Below are 14,730 nucleotides of genomic sequence, written 5' to 3'. Positions count from 1 at the left end.
CTTATGGTTATCTTGTCTGGCACTAAAATTTGTTTGAGTTGAAACATTTTAGTGTGATAAGAAACTAAGCAGTAGACACCAAAACGGGTTAAATTCTTATTTACATCTTTGTGCAAATCTATCAGAAAATATCACATATCTTAGTGTCGTCAACTTTTATGTAGTAAATGGAAAAACTTTTTTTCTTTTTTCTTTTTTTCAGGATGATAGGAGGAAAGGTTAAAAAGTAGAATTCAAAAAAAGGCAGCAGTGCCGTGTCTCTTCGAATCGTTTTCACCAACGACTCCGAGTCAGAACTGCTCGAAGCACCTGGACGCGTCACGGAGCTCGCGCGGAGCCAGAGCGAGGTGTGGGCGGGGCCAGCGGCGGGGCAGAGATGTGAGCGGAGCAGCGACTCTCTGCTGGATGCAGTCGGTCAGAGCTGACTCTCACGCGTTACAACAGCAGATCGCCTGACTGTGTTTCACTTGTTGGAAAACGAGCAGATCAGTGAGACCGAAGTTTTTCCTTTTTTTTCTTTTCATTTTTATACAGAAACATATGTATAAAACTCCGCTTTAGCCAAGTAGAATTACATCTTGCGATCTCTGCGGAGTGAAGAAACAAGTCGCGGAATTTCATTTTTCAAGAGGGACCAGCGGGACTATGATTTGAATCAAAGGGACGGACGGAATTGTTGTCTCCTAACAGGTGAGTCCGTCTTTTCATTGTTGATCTTTTCTTAAACTTAGCAGGATTTTTTGTTTTGTTTTGTTTTCATGAGTAAAAAGGCAAAGGCATGACCATTTACCTCCGGATGTTCTCCTCCTCCTCTTCATTTAAACATGACAACGTGTTTTGAAATGTTTTCTCTGGCTCACAGCACCACCTCTATCAATAACTGCCCATAAGTGTTTTTTCGGAGCCTTTTCTGTATGAGTCATTTTCCTTTCACTCTGCAAAACATTTTTACCGTTTTCCTCTCCTGTTCTTTGGGGAAAAGCTCAGGCTATTTTCTCTTTCTTTCTGTGCAGGTGTTCATAAATGTGACCCCAAAACTCATCATTCTCGAATAGTGACCCCTTACCCTTCCCTTCATGTAAAATATGCTCGCTATAGTACAGTTATAAACCTTAAACATGTTCTTAAAACCATGCATATTTTAATCTTTATTTTCTGCCATGATGTTGTTGCTGTCAGGGCACGTTTTTCTTCTTGTTTTATCCACTAAATAAAAGGATCCATGAAACTATAAGACAACTCTAAGCTACACTTTAAAAACTGGTGGGTTAAAACAACCATATTTGAATTATTTTTCTAGTTCAGGTCAGGTTAAATGTGGACCAATCCAGTGCCTGGGTTAGTTTAGCACAGCAGAGATGGGTTATGGGTCTGACCCAGCATATCTAATCAGGTTTTCAATATAAAACATGAATTAAAACGATTAATGTCTGATGTTAACGGTGGAATAGAATGAACCATAATTTCCATCTTAACAAGTAGTATCTATGATGAAGTGTATTATTTTTAGTTTTATTCAACCTCATTTGAATAAACAACTGAATTGAAACAGTACAAGTCATTGTTAATGTTAAGTACATCAGCTACTGACTACCTATTTAGACTTGTGAACTAATTCTTCAGTTAAAATGTGAATGTTGAACATAAAGCAGATGAAAGAAAAAGAGTTTGTATTGGTGTACAAAGTTATTCTTCTAATATAAACTAAAATTTTTGTGTTATTATGTAGGAAAGTTCACCATCTTATTGCTGTTGCTTCATCCTGTGGAAGGGTTGCGGTGAACTCTCAAAAGTCAGTCTGTGTCTTAATCAACAGATTAATAGACTAACAGATTATCACTTAATCAGCATATTCAGTGTTTGGTCAAAGCTTCTCTGCCTCAGTCCCAACAGCATAAATCCAGGATCAGGGTTAATGAATAAATAACCAACAAGTATTATTTTTTTGTGCGCAGGAAGTGTGCCGGAAATCCCAATTAAAACTTGCACTGCTATGAGCTGGAGTACAAAAATTCAACTTTTGTGGGTCGTATTGCTCTGGTCTAGTTTACATCAGGGGATGGTGTTAAGATCTCCTTCCCAATGATGTAACATGCAAATGTACATTTTGCAAATTGTCCTGGCTGAATCTCCTCTCTCTTCTTCCCCCTGGCTCTTTATCCCTTAAAAGCGTCTCCCAGTGGATTACCGTTTAGCCAGCGGGGTTATTTGTCATTTTGCAGGACGGTCCCTCCGGTCCCATCTCCCTCCTGCCTCTTCTGTTCTAATTGAGTTTATCTCTACTCCCTTGGGGTTTTCACCATCTAAACTTAGTCTCAGCAGTTGGATCGCCGTGCAGAGTATGCTCCTGTGAGGGTGATTCACTCCATTGGCTTGTGCTGTGGTCACTTGGGAATAGAGCCCGAGCAACTCAGAGGTGCTCGCCTCATTCTTTGCAGCTGCTTTACCCGTGGTCAGTGCTGTCTCATGACAAAATTGCCATCAAAATAAAGGCAGATGTTAAAGATTTTTGTTATAAATAAAACCTTCAGTCAGCAGCGCATGAATAAGATTCACTGATTGTGGGGATGTGAGCAAACCCTAGCTTTGCTCTCTGATGCATTTTTCACTGTTCCACTTCTTCTCCACTCTTGTCCCTAATCAGCAAGTGTCTCAGCTTTTACACAAATTGCACCCTCCAGACGGTTTAGACTTCAATGATGAATGACTTTGCTATGCGTGAAAAGTTTTACTTACTCCTTTCTCGTGTCTTATTTTTGGAACAGGATGAATCTTCTGTTGCTCCATGCCACTATGTTGCTGTGGGCTTTGAGCCCCAGCATGCAGAACTACTGTGATAAATCATCTGAGACAAGCAAACTAAATCTCTCTGTGACCTATGAGCTCCCAACCTTCACCGCAGACTTCCCCATTCAAAACATGGTCACCCTGGACGGCATCATCTACGTTGGAGCTGTGAACAGAATCTACGCCTTGGCCCCGAACCTCACAAAGCTGTCGGAGTACCACACAGGGCCACTGCTTGCCCACCAGGCTTGCGGCCTGACGCAGACAACAACGGGCGGCGCCAGTGGGGTTGACAACCACAATATCGCTCTGGTGGTGGAAAACATTTACGACAAGGGATTGTACAGCTGTGGTTCGGCAGATAACGGCGTGTGCCGCCGTCATGTCCTGGATGATGGCAATAGCCTAAAAGCTATTGACGAGGACGTCTACTGCTTTGCAGACAAAGTGCAGCCAGGCCAGGGCCACCCCATCGATGCAGATGTTGTTGTCAGCCCATCAGGTTCTCAAGTGCTCAATGTGGAGAGCAATGTCATCACTTTTTTTGTTGGGAACTCTGAGATCCCTAAGGCAGGAAACATTTCAGGCAGTATCATGCGTCTGCACACCATCTCACAGCGGAAGATGAAGACGAGCCAAAACGGCTTCACTTTTTTCTCCAGCCTGTCACACATGGATTTGATCCCCTCTCTCCAGGGAAACTACTACCTGCGATACGTTTACTCCTTCCACAGCGGACCTTTCACCTACTTCCTTACGGTGCAGCAAGTGAACAAGGACACTCAGGCCTACCACACCCGCATAGTACGCATGTGTTCCTCAGACCTCGTAATTCGGCGCTATGTGGAAATGCCCCTGGAGTGCATCAGCACGAACAAAAGACGCAGACGCGCCACCGAAGAAGTGAAGGTGTTCAACATCCTTCAGGCCGCCCACGTCACCAAGGTGGGCGACGACGCAGAACTGCAGAGGCAGCTGAAAGCGGAAGAGGACGAAGATGTGCTGTTTGCCGCCTTCGCTCAGGGCCAGCCGGGCTCTCCGGAGCCGACCCCCAACTCGGCTGTCTGCGTCATGTCTCTGAAGCACATCAACAACATGTTCAAGATGTACATGCAGAGGTGCAACACCATTGACCCGTACCACTTCACTGGCTCAGAGAGGAAGTCCTGCTATAATATGGTAAGAGCTGGGAGGGTTTGGTGTCTGGTGGGAGGGGGATGCTGTTGAAATCTCACTGAGCATGTGCAGGTTTTTCCAAGTAAAACCTGTTGTTTTTCTTAGTGTTTTTTTTTTTTTATCATAAAATACCTGAAGGTAGAGTCACTTTTAAACAAATCACCTTAGATCAAATAGTTTGTGTGGCAGATCCAAAATATCTAAGTTCCCAAATCTCCCACTAAGCTTCTGCAACATCTCTTTTCTTATCCCTTCAAGGCACTTTAAAGAGATTTCTCCCAGAGACAGTGAGTTTAAGGTTTTTCTAATCTGTCCGTCATCTATTGTGTTCAGTTTTTATTGTCTAGGGTTAAGAACCTCGACTGTTTATCTGAAGCGGACAGAAACTGGGTGGTCTGAGAATTGCACGGGCGCTACATCCACTCTGTCTGTGCCAGAGTGCCTTTGAGCAAGGCACCAGAGCATAACCCACTCTTAACTAAAACCACAGTGGTCTCTGGTATACTTTCCCATCAGCTTCTCAAGTAGATGCACAGAAGACCTCTGGGTGTCGAGTACCACTTCTGTACTCAGTCTTTGTGAATACGCTGATTGTGCGTGCTGCAGGACTTTAGCAAAACATTTTCTCATGATATGCGGTCATGAGGGAAAGACAGTGAGGTGAACATGCTGAACTTTATGCTTAAGCTGAGTTTTCTGTTTCTGTCCATATTTGGTGAACAGCATACAACTTGTTGCCATTTTTAAACTCACTCCTCCGGTTTTCGGACAAGGTGCCAGGGCGATAGTTCCAAGTATACATATTCATCAAACAGAAGAAGTCAGTTACCTGTCCTGGTTCCAGCTGATCATATGCCTCAGATACAGAACAGAAGAGTGATAGCCTTAAACCATAAAAGAAGAAAATGCTCTCACATGCCTTACATACCAGTGAAAGACACCTCATATGTTTGCTCACTAAATTTGGTTGCTTTCATCCAGTTCCATTTGGTCCTTCACAAATATGTTGACTGTTTGACAGCTGAAGCAGAAATTCAGTACCTTTTCAGTTATGGTTCTAGGAAGTACAATCGGCGCCGTCTGCAGCTTGAAAACAGTCGTCACTCTGCCCTGCTTCTGCTTCCAGTCCATCAATCGACTGATAAATAATGACAGACTTAACTGACGGCCACCCTGCAGAAGGAAGCTGTCAATATGTTTGCTGGTTTTGCTTCATCTTTACTTAAGCTCAGCATCAATCAGAAGTGTAGAACATCACTGGAGAGGCACAGGATTAACCCAGCCTCCTCCACGCTTTACTCAGTCAATAGGTTGTCTCGGGGCAAGCACATACAAGACTAATGGTGGATAGATGTGTAAACACCCCACCCCCTCCACGCATATGTGGAAAACTCCCATCAAAACATTTGTTCTGAATGTTTGTAACCAGGGAGGTGAATTTTTTCTACTGTATACCTAGATGCTATTACCATCCACCAGAAGAACTGCAGGGTTTGAAAAACTGTATCAGGCACATTATTTTCTGGATCTAATGAAGCTTTCCATAACAATTAGTGCTGTTCACCCTTTGTAATCACACTTACTGGAAAAGAAAGATTTTATTGGCTGCTGCAGTTCCTTGTGTGTTTGTTTTTTGTTTGTCTTTTCGCTGTGTTCACATATTCTCCAAATACGTTTTTGAAGCAGGATGCTAACCTCTTCTGTAAAGCTACGGTCTGAATCTTTATATTTCGACACTATCTACTCTGGCACCAGTAGGTGGCGATAACGTTGACATTGACCACATCAAAATTCTCAAGAAGATTTTAAGTGTGGCTAAAGCAGTCGTTGGCCAAAACAGGTGTAGTTTGTATTTGCTCTGACATTGCTTAGAGTTTGCTCTCCGGTTTATATTTGAAATGTAATAGTAACAGGGTCGGGACAAAGTGAGAGAATCAAAACAAAACGTTGAATGCACACATTTATTCTATCAGGTTAGAGACCAAAATTAAGACAGATTTTGGAATTAAGCTTGAGTACATTAAGAGAATCCACGTTGTAAATTAGGAATAAGGTGAAATCCATGAAGAAAGCTAGTGGCCAGGGTTTTATCCCAGCACCTTCTTGATGGAAGGCAGCACTGCTAACACCTGTGTCAGCAGTAAAACATACAGTCAGTTCTGAATACTGACACAAAACTGCCTTTTAGGCATTATGTGCATCTTCATTGTTGTAAAACCAGATCTGTTGTACTAAACTCATCTTCAAAGAATTCAAAGGTTAGCTTACGTCTTAATTGATTTACAAACTAGGATAATGCTCATACTAATAGAAAAAAAACACTTACTTCACTTTGCTTTGTTTGATGCATAACACCTCATGAACTGCCTTTGAAGTAAAGCGGTTAAGAATGTGGTCTTGTTTAGTTTCACAGAAGCAAAAGCTAAGCTTTTCCCATTCAAACTAGATTAGCTTTATGCTCTGTGGTGGGTTTGTAGGTGCATCACTGCTGTCCTGACAGCTATCAGCAGCACAGATCCGCAAGGGGGAACTCTGGAATGTTAGGGGCTTCAGGGGTGGGGTGGTGGGCGACAGTGCATATCTGACTTTCAGCGAGCCGTGATGAATGGCTCTGGGATAACTGGGCATCAGCAGCTGGGCGGAAGATGATCCCTCACCCTTGGAGCCGCCGTGGCAGTCGGCCACGCTGCTGGAGAGGCTGCATCTCCGCTCCTTCGGCCTTCACCTGTTGCCAGCACCTGTGGGATAAACGCAGCATCACAAACACCTTGTTGGAGGGTCTTTATCTGAACCGATGCTCGGTGTAAAAACCAGAAAGAGACAGGCGGCTCTGATCAAACGCCAGTGGTTGTTGCTCAATTTCTGGTCATAATTTCAGCAAGACTAAATGTTTTTCTGACTTTTACCAGAGGTGGAAAAAACAACACTGTCTTAATTGGTTCACCTTTAACAAAGCGAAGACATTCTGTTTTTGTGCAAAAGACGGTTATTTCCTGTAAGCTGATCACTCTCTGAAGCTGCTGTGCACACACGGCCGAGGCAGAAAACATCCTGCTGCAGTTCAAACAACTTTGAATATTTTTCCCCGTTAGTTCCTTGTGAGGTGAAACACGTTTATACCGCATGACTTCCAATGGAAGCCACAAACTGTACTTGTCCACTTTATTCTCGATTTTGACTAATTTCATTTTAGAAACAAAGGGAAGAGAATTTGATCTCTCAGAGCGAGTGTCTGCAATTTTATTATTGGACATTCTTTCCTCCTGACTCATTTGATTATGGGTTGACATGCAGTTTTCAGGAGCGTCTCGTGCTGTATAATTATCAGAGACGCTATCCTTTATTCTGCTTCATGTACATTAACATCGCAGTGCTTGAACTTTCCACATTTTTTCCATGCCAAAACCACAAGCTTCAGTGCGTTTTATTGGGATTTTTTTTTAGATACTCCAACACAAAGCAGAGTAACAATTGTGTAATTTGACACAATTGCAGAAAAATGAAGGAGTGTATAGTTTTTTTTTTTACTTTTTTTTTTTTTTTTTAAAAATTTAAATCTGAAAAGTGTGGTGTGCATTTGTATTCAGCTTTTTTATTTTAATAACAGTGTACTTGTTATCAAAATAGTGCCACCTCAGTCAGATTTGTTGAATATCACTTATGTCAGGGACTTTGACTGGGCCATGTTAACACATGCTAATAGTTATTATTTCTCAGATTCTCCCACCTGAGCTGCTGATGTCCAGAATCACTATGAGCCTCTTGGCTGCTGTCCTTTTCCATTGTTGCTATGGTACACTTTTTTTTCTGAGTGATTCAACTCCTGCTAATTTATTCACGACTGTATCAATGGAGTATACATACTTGGTACTCTATATGTTGTTACATAGAGTGTGATTTAATGGTTTAATTTTAAAAAAGAGATAGAATTAAGTGGAGCTTATATTGTTCAGAGTTGGGCTATAAAAATGATATATATAGTTATAAACACGTGACCAATATCAATAGATAATAAGTCTGATGGAATTTTGATAATTTCACTAAACTCCGATCAAGAAATGCCCAGCATTCTGGGGGATGTAGCTGCTCAACCTCTGACGGTGGTATCAGCTAACTCACTCACTAGCTACCTTTTGACTTGATCGGAACAACCTTTTGAGCAACTAGCGCCTCAGCAGTTTTATGTTGCCCTCAACACTCTCTGTCGTACTTCACTGGACACGTTCGTGAAAAGGTCGGTATTTACGACCATAGACATAAATACGTATATGATGTCTATGTTTGCGACTGTGTACGCCTACTCTGTGACGCACTGACTCGCACAGGAAGCTGCTCAGTAGGAAACAGTGTTCGAACTCTTTTGTATGCAACACCGAGCTGATAATGTTGAGAGTCAGCCTAATCTGTTGTAATAATGCAGAGTGTGACTGCTGGTCTCTATACAGCGCTGACACTTGTGCGGTGGCTCCCCTGATGGAGATTAGCTTTGTGGGAAAAGAATGAATTTATCACTGTCATCTCAACCATGCACGATAAAAGGAGAAAATGCTCCAGAGAAAACTGGAGAAAAGGACAAAAGGTCATGTCACTACTCTGGCAGTATTTTGGATATTTAAAACAAATCAAAAAACAAATTAATAATAATTAGCGATATGGACTGACATGAGATGCTTAAATCGTGATACGTTTTTCAGCCATATCATCCATCCCTAACTTATTCGTTCCTGTTTGATAACAGCTGGTACAGTGCTATACTGTTTTAATTTTTTTAGTTTAAAACTCCAAATGTGCAGATATGGGAAGTAAAGCGCTCCTAAAATGGCCTATCTTTATAAATTCCTTTTCCAAATATTCTTTTATCTGTGAGTCTTGATTGTATAGCACTGTGTTCAGTGAAAGGACAAGTGTAGTAAAGAGATGACAACTTAGCTTTAGCCATTAAAGACCACTGAACACCCAATGATCAGCGCCTGCAGTGGAATGATCTAATTTTGGCATCATCTCATGGATTTATGACTCGCATCCAGTGGCATATGGCAGGTAGACTCTAAGTAATTGTGAGGTTTGAGAGAGATAAGCATGGTCATAAAGTTGTAAACATTTCGAGGGCTCATACTTTAGCACGCAGATGGTTGGTGTTTTTGTTGTTTCTTCCACCGAACTGTGTGTTTCTGATTGAAAACTCCCAGTTGGAATGTGGATAGGGTTAAATGCTCAGAGTAAGAGCATGCTTGAAGTTTTTAAGTGGTGGTTGTCAGTTCAGACGTGGCTCTTAACTCCAGTTTGGGCCGTAAGATATGATGAATGTTGTAATAATGAGTGGCCCTCTCTTCAGCTGTCTCTCTCTGATGGAGGAAATCTGCTTTTCTTCTAGTTTCTCTCGGGGTCACCTCTAACTCCATGGAGAAAAGCCAGAAATTGAAGAAAAGACGACTTACCTTCACAACACCTCACTGTGCCTTTTTAAATTATTCTTACCTGGGCCAATTTAGTTCACCACAATCACAAATGTCATTGTATGTGTTTGGTATTTTTAGTGATAAGCACAGACAAAGAAGTTTTAAAGTGGAAGAAGTTTTTTATTTTATTTTTTTATAAATAACATCTGAAGAGTCTGTAATACTGTTACATTCATGAAGCATAAATCAATAATTTTTCTATAGCACATTTCAGCAACAAGGCGCTTCAAAGTGCTATATATCATGAAAACATGAAAATAAAAAGTCACAGAAAACACCATATAGTCAACAATTGAGAAACCAGTAACAAATATTTCACTTTGATGTGTGCCATCGTCAAAATGCTCCTAAATATAATCCAGAAGAACCAACTGCATTCAAAAGTCAGCTGTTCATTATGAGACTTCTGGTCAGATGAAAGTTAAATTAAACTGTTTGACCGACATACAAGATGTAATTTCTTGAGGAACAGGGAAGTTAGTCAGTTATTAAAGAGAAAAACTGGGAGAGCAGATGAGCTGCATTTCCATTAACAAAGAAAATGAAACTATCAAAACAATTTTGCTTAATGAAAACGCTCCAATTTTGGAAAATGAATCTTTTTTTTATTAAACGTTTTTACGCTAAGATAAGGTGGTTTTTCAGCCGTATGGAAATTGATGTATTTTGCAAAACTGCAATGGAAACACTTTTTTCGCATCACGTGATCAGCAGCCGGATGTTACTACAGGCGAAAACGATGAAGAATATGACAGGAAGTGGTAGGAGGATAATGGTTTGTTTTTTTTGTTTTTTTTTCAAACAATGTCCAGTTGCCTCCACCAGAGCTCTCACAGCATCACAGAGTTCAGAAAAAAGTTGTTTCCTTTCAAAGTGTTGAATCCATGGATCTTCTATAAAATCACCGACTAGAATTTCCCCAAAACGCCTCATATGTAGCCGCTCCCACATAGGCGGGGCTTATTGCTCCAACGCCTGAATAAAATATTTTCCAGTCAATTTTTGAATATAGCGCACAAAATAGCAGCAAAAAAAAAAAAAACAATGCATATCTATCAAACACTCGGTTTAAACTTATTGATCCAGGTCGCCAGGGCCTGATGGCGTCACTTTCAAAACAGAAGTGTAAAGCCATTTTCTCGGGTAATGCAGTGTGTGGAGCTGTGGCAGGGCTTTGGAGCCTAATGCCCTTCTCTATAAGTCCACACAGAGAGTAGGAGCACTGGAGATAAAGAAGGGCCACATTCTGGGTCAAAATTATCATCGGATTACCATTGATCTGTCGAAAAACGGCCAAATGCTGATTGCTTTTAAATTGGATTCCCAGCCTGATTGATTACCCCGAGCGTATAATGTCATTCCAGCTGGGAGACGCTTTTGACAGGCAGTCGTTTTAATTAGGCTGCTTGTTTTAATGAACCTGTTTCAAATGCTGGCATGCAAAAATATAAGCAAGCAGAAATGCATTGATTTTTATGTCTTGTCTGTGCTTTAAATCAAAACAAGCAACTGTTTATGTTGCTTCAAGAATTTATTTATGCCAGTTAGATAATATGGCCCTAAATACAGTAAGGTTTGCTTTATTGGATTTGCACACAACACATCATCATACAAGAAGAGCCTGTGATTTAATGATGGAGAGTTTAGACATCTGTAATTGCAAATATCCCAACGTATTTTTTTTTTTTTATTTATCTCTTTTAGAATTTTTCTGTTGATGCAAAGCAACCTCTTGTTTTGGCATTTTACAGATTAAGCTCATATTATGATGCTTAGGGAATGAACTGAATTTATGTATTTATGTAGTGCTAAGTGTTAACAAATAATACTATAAAATGTGCCTTAACATTATCAACTAAGCTACTTTACAATAGCTGTCCGTATCTGGGTGTTTGTAAAAATGTTTTGTAAATAGGGTTAAATAATTAGCCTTGTCCAAATGTAGCCAAAAAATGACAACAAAAAAGACATAAAGACCCAGTTTATCAATATTGAACAAATACAAATTAATTGAATATTCATACAACTAGGATTGCAAAAAATCAGCTTTTTATGAAAAATGTTTGACAAAGATTAAACATTTTCTTTTAGTAGATGTTGCCTAATGTAAATTTAAGGTGATAGTGGCAGTATATAATAATAATTGCAATTCGTGCAAACATAATTTCTGTGAAGCATGGAGGAGGCAAGATCATGCTGTGGAGTTGCTTTGCTGCAGGAGGAACTGGTGCACTTCGTCACGTAAATCACATCACAAAGAAAAAACAATATGTGGAAATATTCCTGCCTGATAAAGATATCAGGTAGGAAGTAAAAGTTTAGGAACAAGTAGGATCCAAATGGACGATAACCCTACGGACACAGTCAAAGTGGTCACAAACTGACTCAAGGACAACACAGTCAATGCTTTGGTGTGGTCACCACAAAGGCCTGATCTCAAGTCTGAACCTGACTCAGTTCCTCCAGTTCTGTCAGGAGGAATGGGTCAGAGATCCAGCAACTGTGTGACTCAAGTCATACAGGTCAAAGGTCAATGTCTCCAAATGCTAAAGACATGTATGAAAACTTCAGATTTTGAAAACAGATTTTGAAAGCTGAGATTAAATGAATCTCAGCTGCAGTAACTCTAACTGACCAAACAAGAGAAGTTGGGTCTGATCTAACTTCAGGCAATGAGAAAAAAACAAAGGTGTATTGTTTTTATTCCTTGCATGTATATTTCAGGTTTTCACTGTATCAAAGCTGGTATTTATAGTATAGAAACAAATTACCCTGCAGCTAAAGACACTCCAACATCCTCATCTGTGACTGGACATGCGTTGCGATGTGACAGCATCAACCCATCCATCAGCACGTTGCTTTGATTTCTCCCGATCTCCCAGGGTAGTCTTGTAGTTTTCCACTGGCATAATGACTGGTTGCAGCGACTGGCCCCACAGCGGACTCACAATGCTGCAGCAACTCTCCGTGGCGCTGCTGATTCAGTGGGCTCTGCTGCAAGATGTCATGCTTTCCGCGCTCCGCATGCTGGAACCTGCTGATGGCATCACTAAGCAGGTATTTGTTGTCCATGAACGGGAACCAGATGTGCAGAGTAGCATCAATATCATCTAGATCCTTTATCTACTGCTGCTATATATTTAACGTGTGGGGGGGTGGGGGGGGGGAGCCAAATTAAGAGTACAAGAGTTTTTTTGGTGTGTTCCTAATTTGTTAAATAAAGAGATCCAAGAGCTTCTGGCACAACTTTACCAACTCTCCCTGGTCAGGTGAAGACTGCAGCAACACCTGAACTATTGGGCCAGATCATTAGTCAGGCTACTGGCTGCTCTGCTAGTAAAATCGTTTCCTAGGTTGTCAACTTTTACAATTTTAAAATGCTATGAGGCACACCTGACGAAACTCAGGCATGTTTTGTGATGCCTAGATGATTGTTCTGCAGGAAAATGCATGTACATCTTGTAAAAGTGTCACTCTTTAGAGCCAAACGTCAGTCTGAATTTTTAGATTTTATTTCTGCTTTAAGAAAGCAGCAGATTAGCTGCCAGTACTGTACAATACCATCAGAGATAAGTTGTCAGAATGGTTTCTGATAATGTTCTGGATGCACCTTTTTAAAGCTATTTCTTCTAACAAAAGTCAAAATAAAGATTAATCTAAATGCAATGCAGTCATATTAAAAGAAAGTACAGAATGTATTTTGATCCAATTTGGAGCCAACGCCAAGTCAAAAAGTCAACCAAGTCCAGCTGAGCAGAGCAGATACTGATGGGAAAGAGTCACAAACGTTTCAGGATCCCAAATACAGAGTGTTGGTCTCTGACATCCCTGATCAACATTCTATTCAAAAAATCACCATATAATGCAAATGCAAACACATAAATGTTTTACAGGGACAGTATTAGGTCAAATTAACTTTCTTGAGCCTTACATCTTGTTATAATGTTATTCCTTCATCAAAAACATACCTGGAGTGTTGCCTTGATTCTTTCATGGGTGTTTGGGAAATCCTTTAATTGCTATGGCAACCATTCAGCTGTGCAAAACGCCTGGGTGGACCTAACACCACCTTCGAAGATGAAGCTCCTCCTCAGAGCTGCAGCTTTCAAGATTCCCCCTCACAGAACATTTCCCCTCTCAGCTCCTTCAGACTAGCAGGAAGCAATTAGCAAACACCTGGAGGAACTGCGCATCAGCTGAGCTCATTATAGGAGCTACTTGTCAGTGTAACACTGGTAAAAACATTGTTAAAGGGTCAATAGAGGATCCATGCTATGATCACTTCCTGAAGGCGGAGTTTCAGAAAGAGCTGGGGTTCTTAAAGAGACAGCAACCCAATTTCAAGGCTTTAAATTACAAAGTCAAATTTCATTTATGTCATATTTGATATATACAAAGTATTTATAAAAACTGAAGATAACAGTTACTTGATTGCGCTATAAAAAGGCGCTATGTGCCTGGAAAACACATAATTCTGCCCCTTTAAAAAGAGATCATAATCTCGACTGAAATGTCAGTGAACGAAATATTATGTTTCCACTGTGAAGATCCAGCATGTGTACTTTATTCAGGACTCCTCTTGCATAAATTACTGGATCAATGCAGCGTGGCAGGAGGTGATCGGACTGTTCTTCTCTGTTGTGGTTAGGAAGCTCAGACTGCTTTATTAATGGCCTTCGGGTCATCTGCGTTGTTCGCTTTGCTGTCTTTTATCTTCCTCTTAACAAAACTCTTAGATTTAGGTCAGACCAATTAACTGGTCAATTAAGCACAGGAACACCATGGTCACTTGGCACCTTGGGCAGCGCGGGCCGGTGCCAAGTCCTGCTGTAAAATTAAATCAGCTTCTCCATGGAGCTTGTCCACAGAAGGAAGCATCAAATGCTCTAAAATCTCCAGCCAGAAAGCAGCAATGATTATGAACGTTAGCAGACCAACACCAGCAGGTGACATGGCAACCCAAACAATCGCAAGTTTTGTTTGTTGCTATTCTGCTGATGTAAAAAAAAAACACACACACACACAGTTTTGTTATTGCAGTGTTTCAATTAAATAAGAAATTAAATTAACATCATGTGATAAGCTTGACCATTAAAAACCATGGCAGCAACTGATGTGAACAGCTATAATTCAGTAGAGACATCGGCGTCTTATTCAGGCGTTGGAACAACAAGCTCTGTCTATTTGGGAGTGGATACGTTTGCAGAGTTTTGGGAAATTGTAATCTGAGATTTTACAGAAGAGTTATGGATTCAACACAACTTTTTCTGTGATGCTGTGAGAACTCTGGTGGAGCCAGCAGGACATT

At 40.8% G+C, this 14,730-nt stretch overlaps 1 protein-coding gene across 2 annotated transcripts in view; it reads left to right on the top strand.

Moving 5' to 3' along the window:
* Window positions 1-377: 377 nt before the first annotated feature.
* met (MET proto-oncogene, receptor tyrosine kinase) overlaps window positions 378-14,730 on the top strand; it is a 104,882-nt gene continuing 90,529 nt past the window's right edge. For both annotated transcript variants that reach the window (XM_015042319.1, XM_015042318.1), the window contains exons 1-2: window positions 378-690; window positions 2,766-3,966. In XM_015042319.1, coding sequence (XP_014897805.1) covers window positions 2,767-3,966 — 1,200 coding nt within the window. In that variant the 5' untranslated portion in view covers window positions 378-690; window position 2,766. The remainder of the gene's footprint in view (window positions 691-2,765; window positions 3,967-14,730) is intronic.

The sequence above is a fragment of the Poecilia latipinna genome, unplaced genomic scaffold, assembly GCF_001443285.1.
Source record: "Poecilia latipinna isolate Pla-1442-1.1 unplaced genomic scaffold, P_latipinna-1.0 Scaffold585, whole genome shotgun sequence".
Taxonomy (NCBI): domain Eukaryota; kingdom Metazoa; phylum Chordata; class Actinopteri; order Cyprinodontiformes; family Poeciliidae; genus Poecilia; species Poecilia latipinna.
Note: the sequence above shows the minus strand (reverse complement) of the source record. Positions and strands in the feature narration are given on the sequence as shown.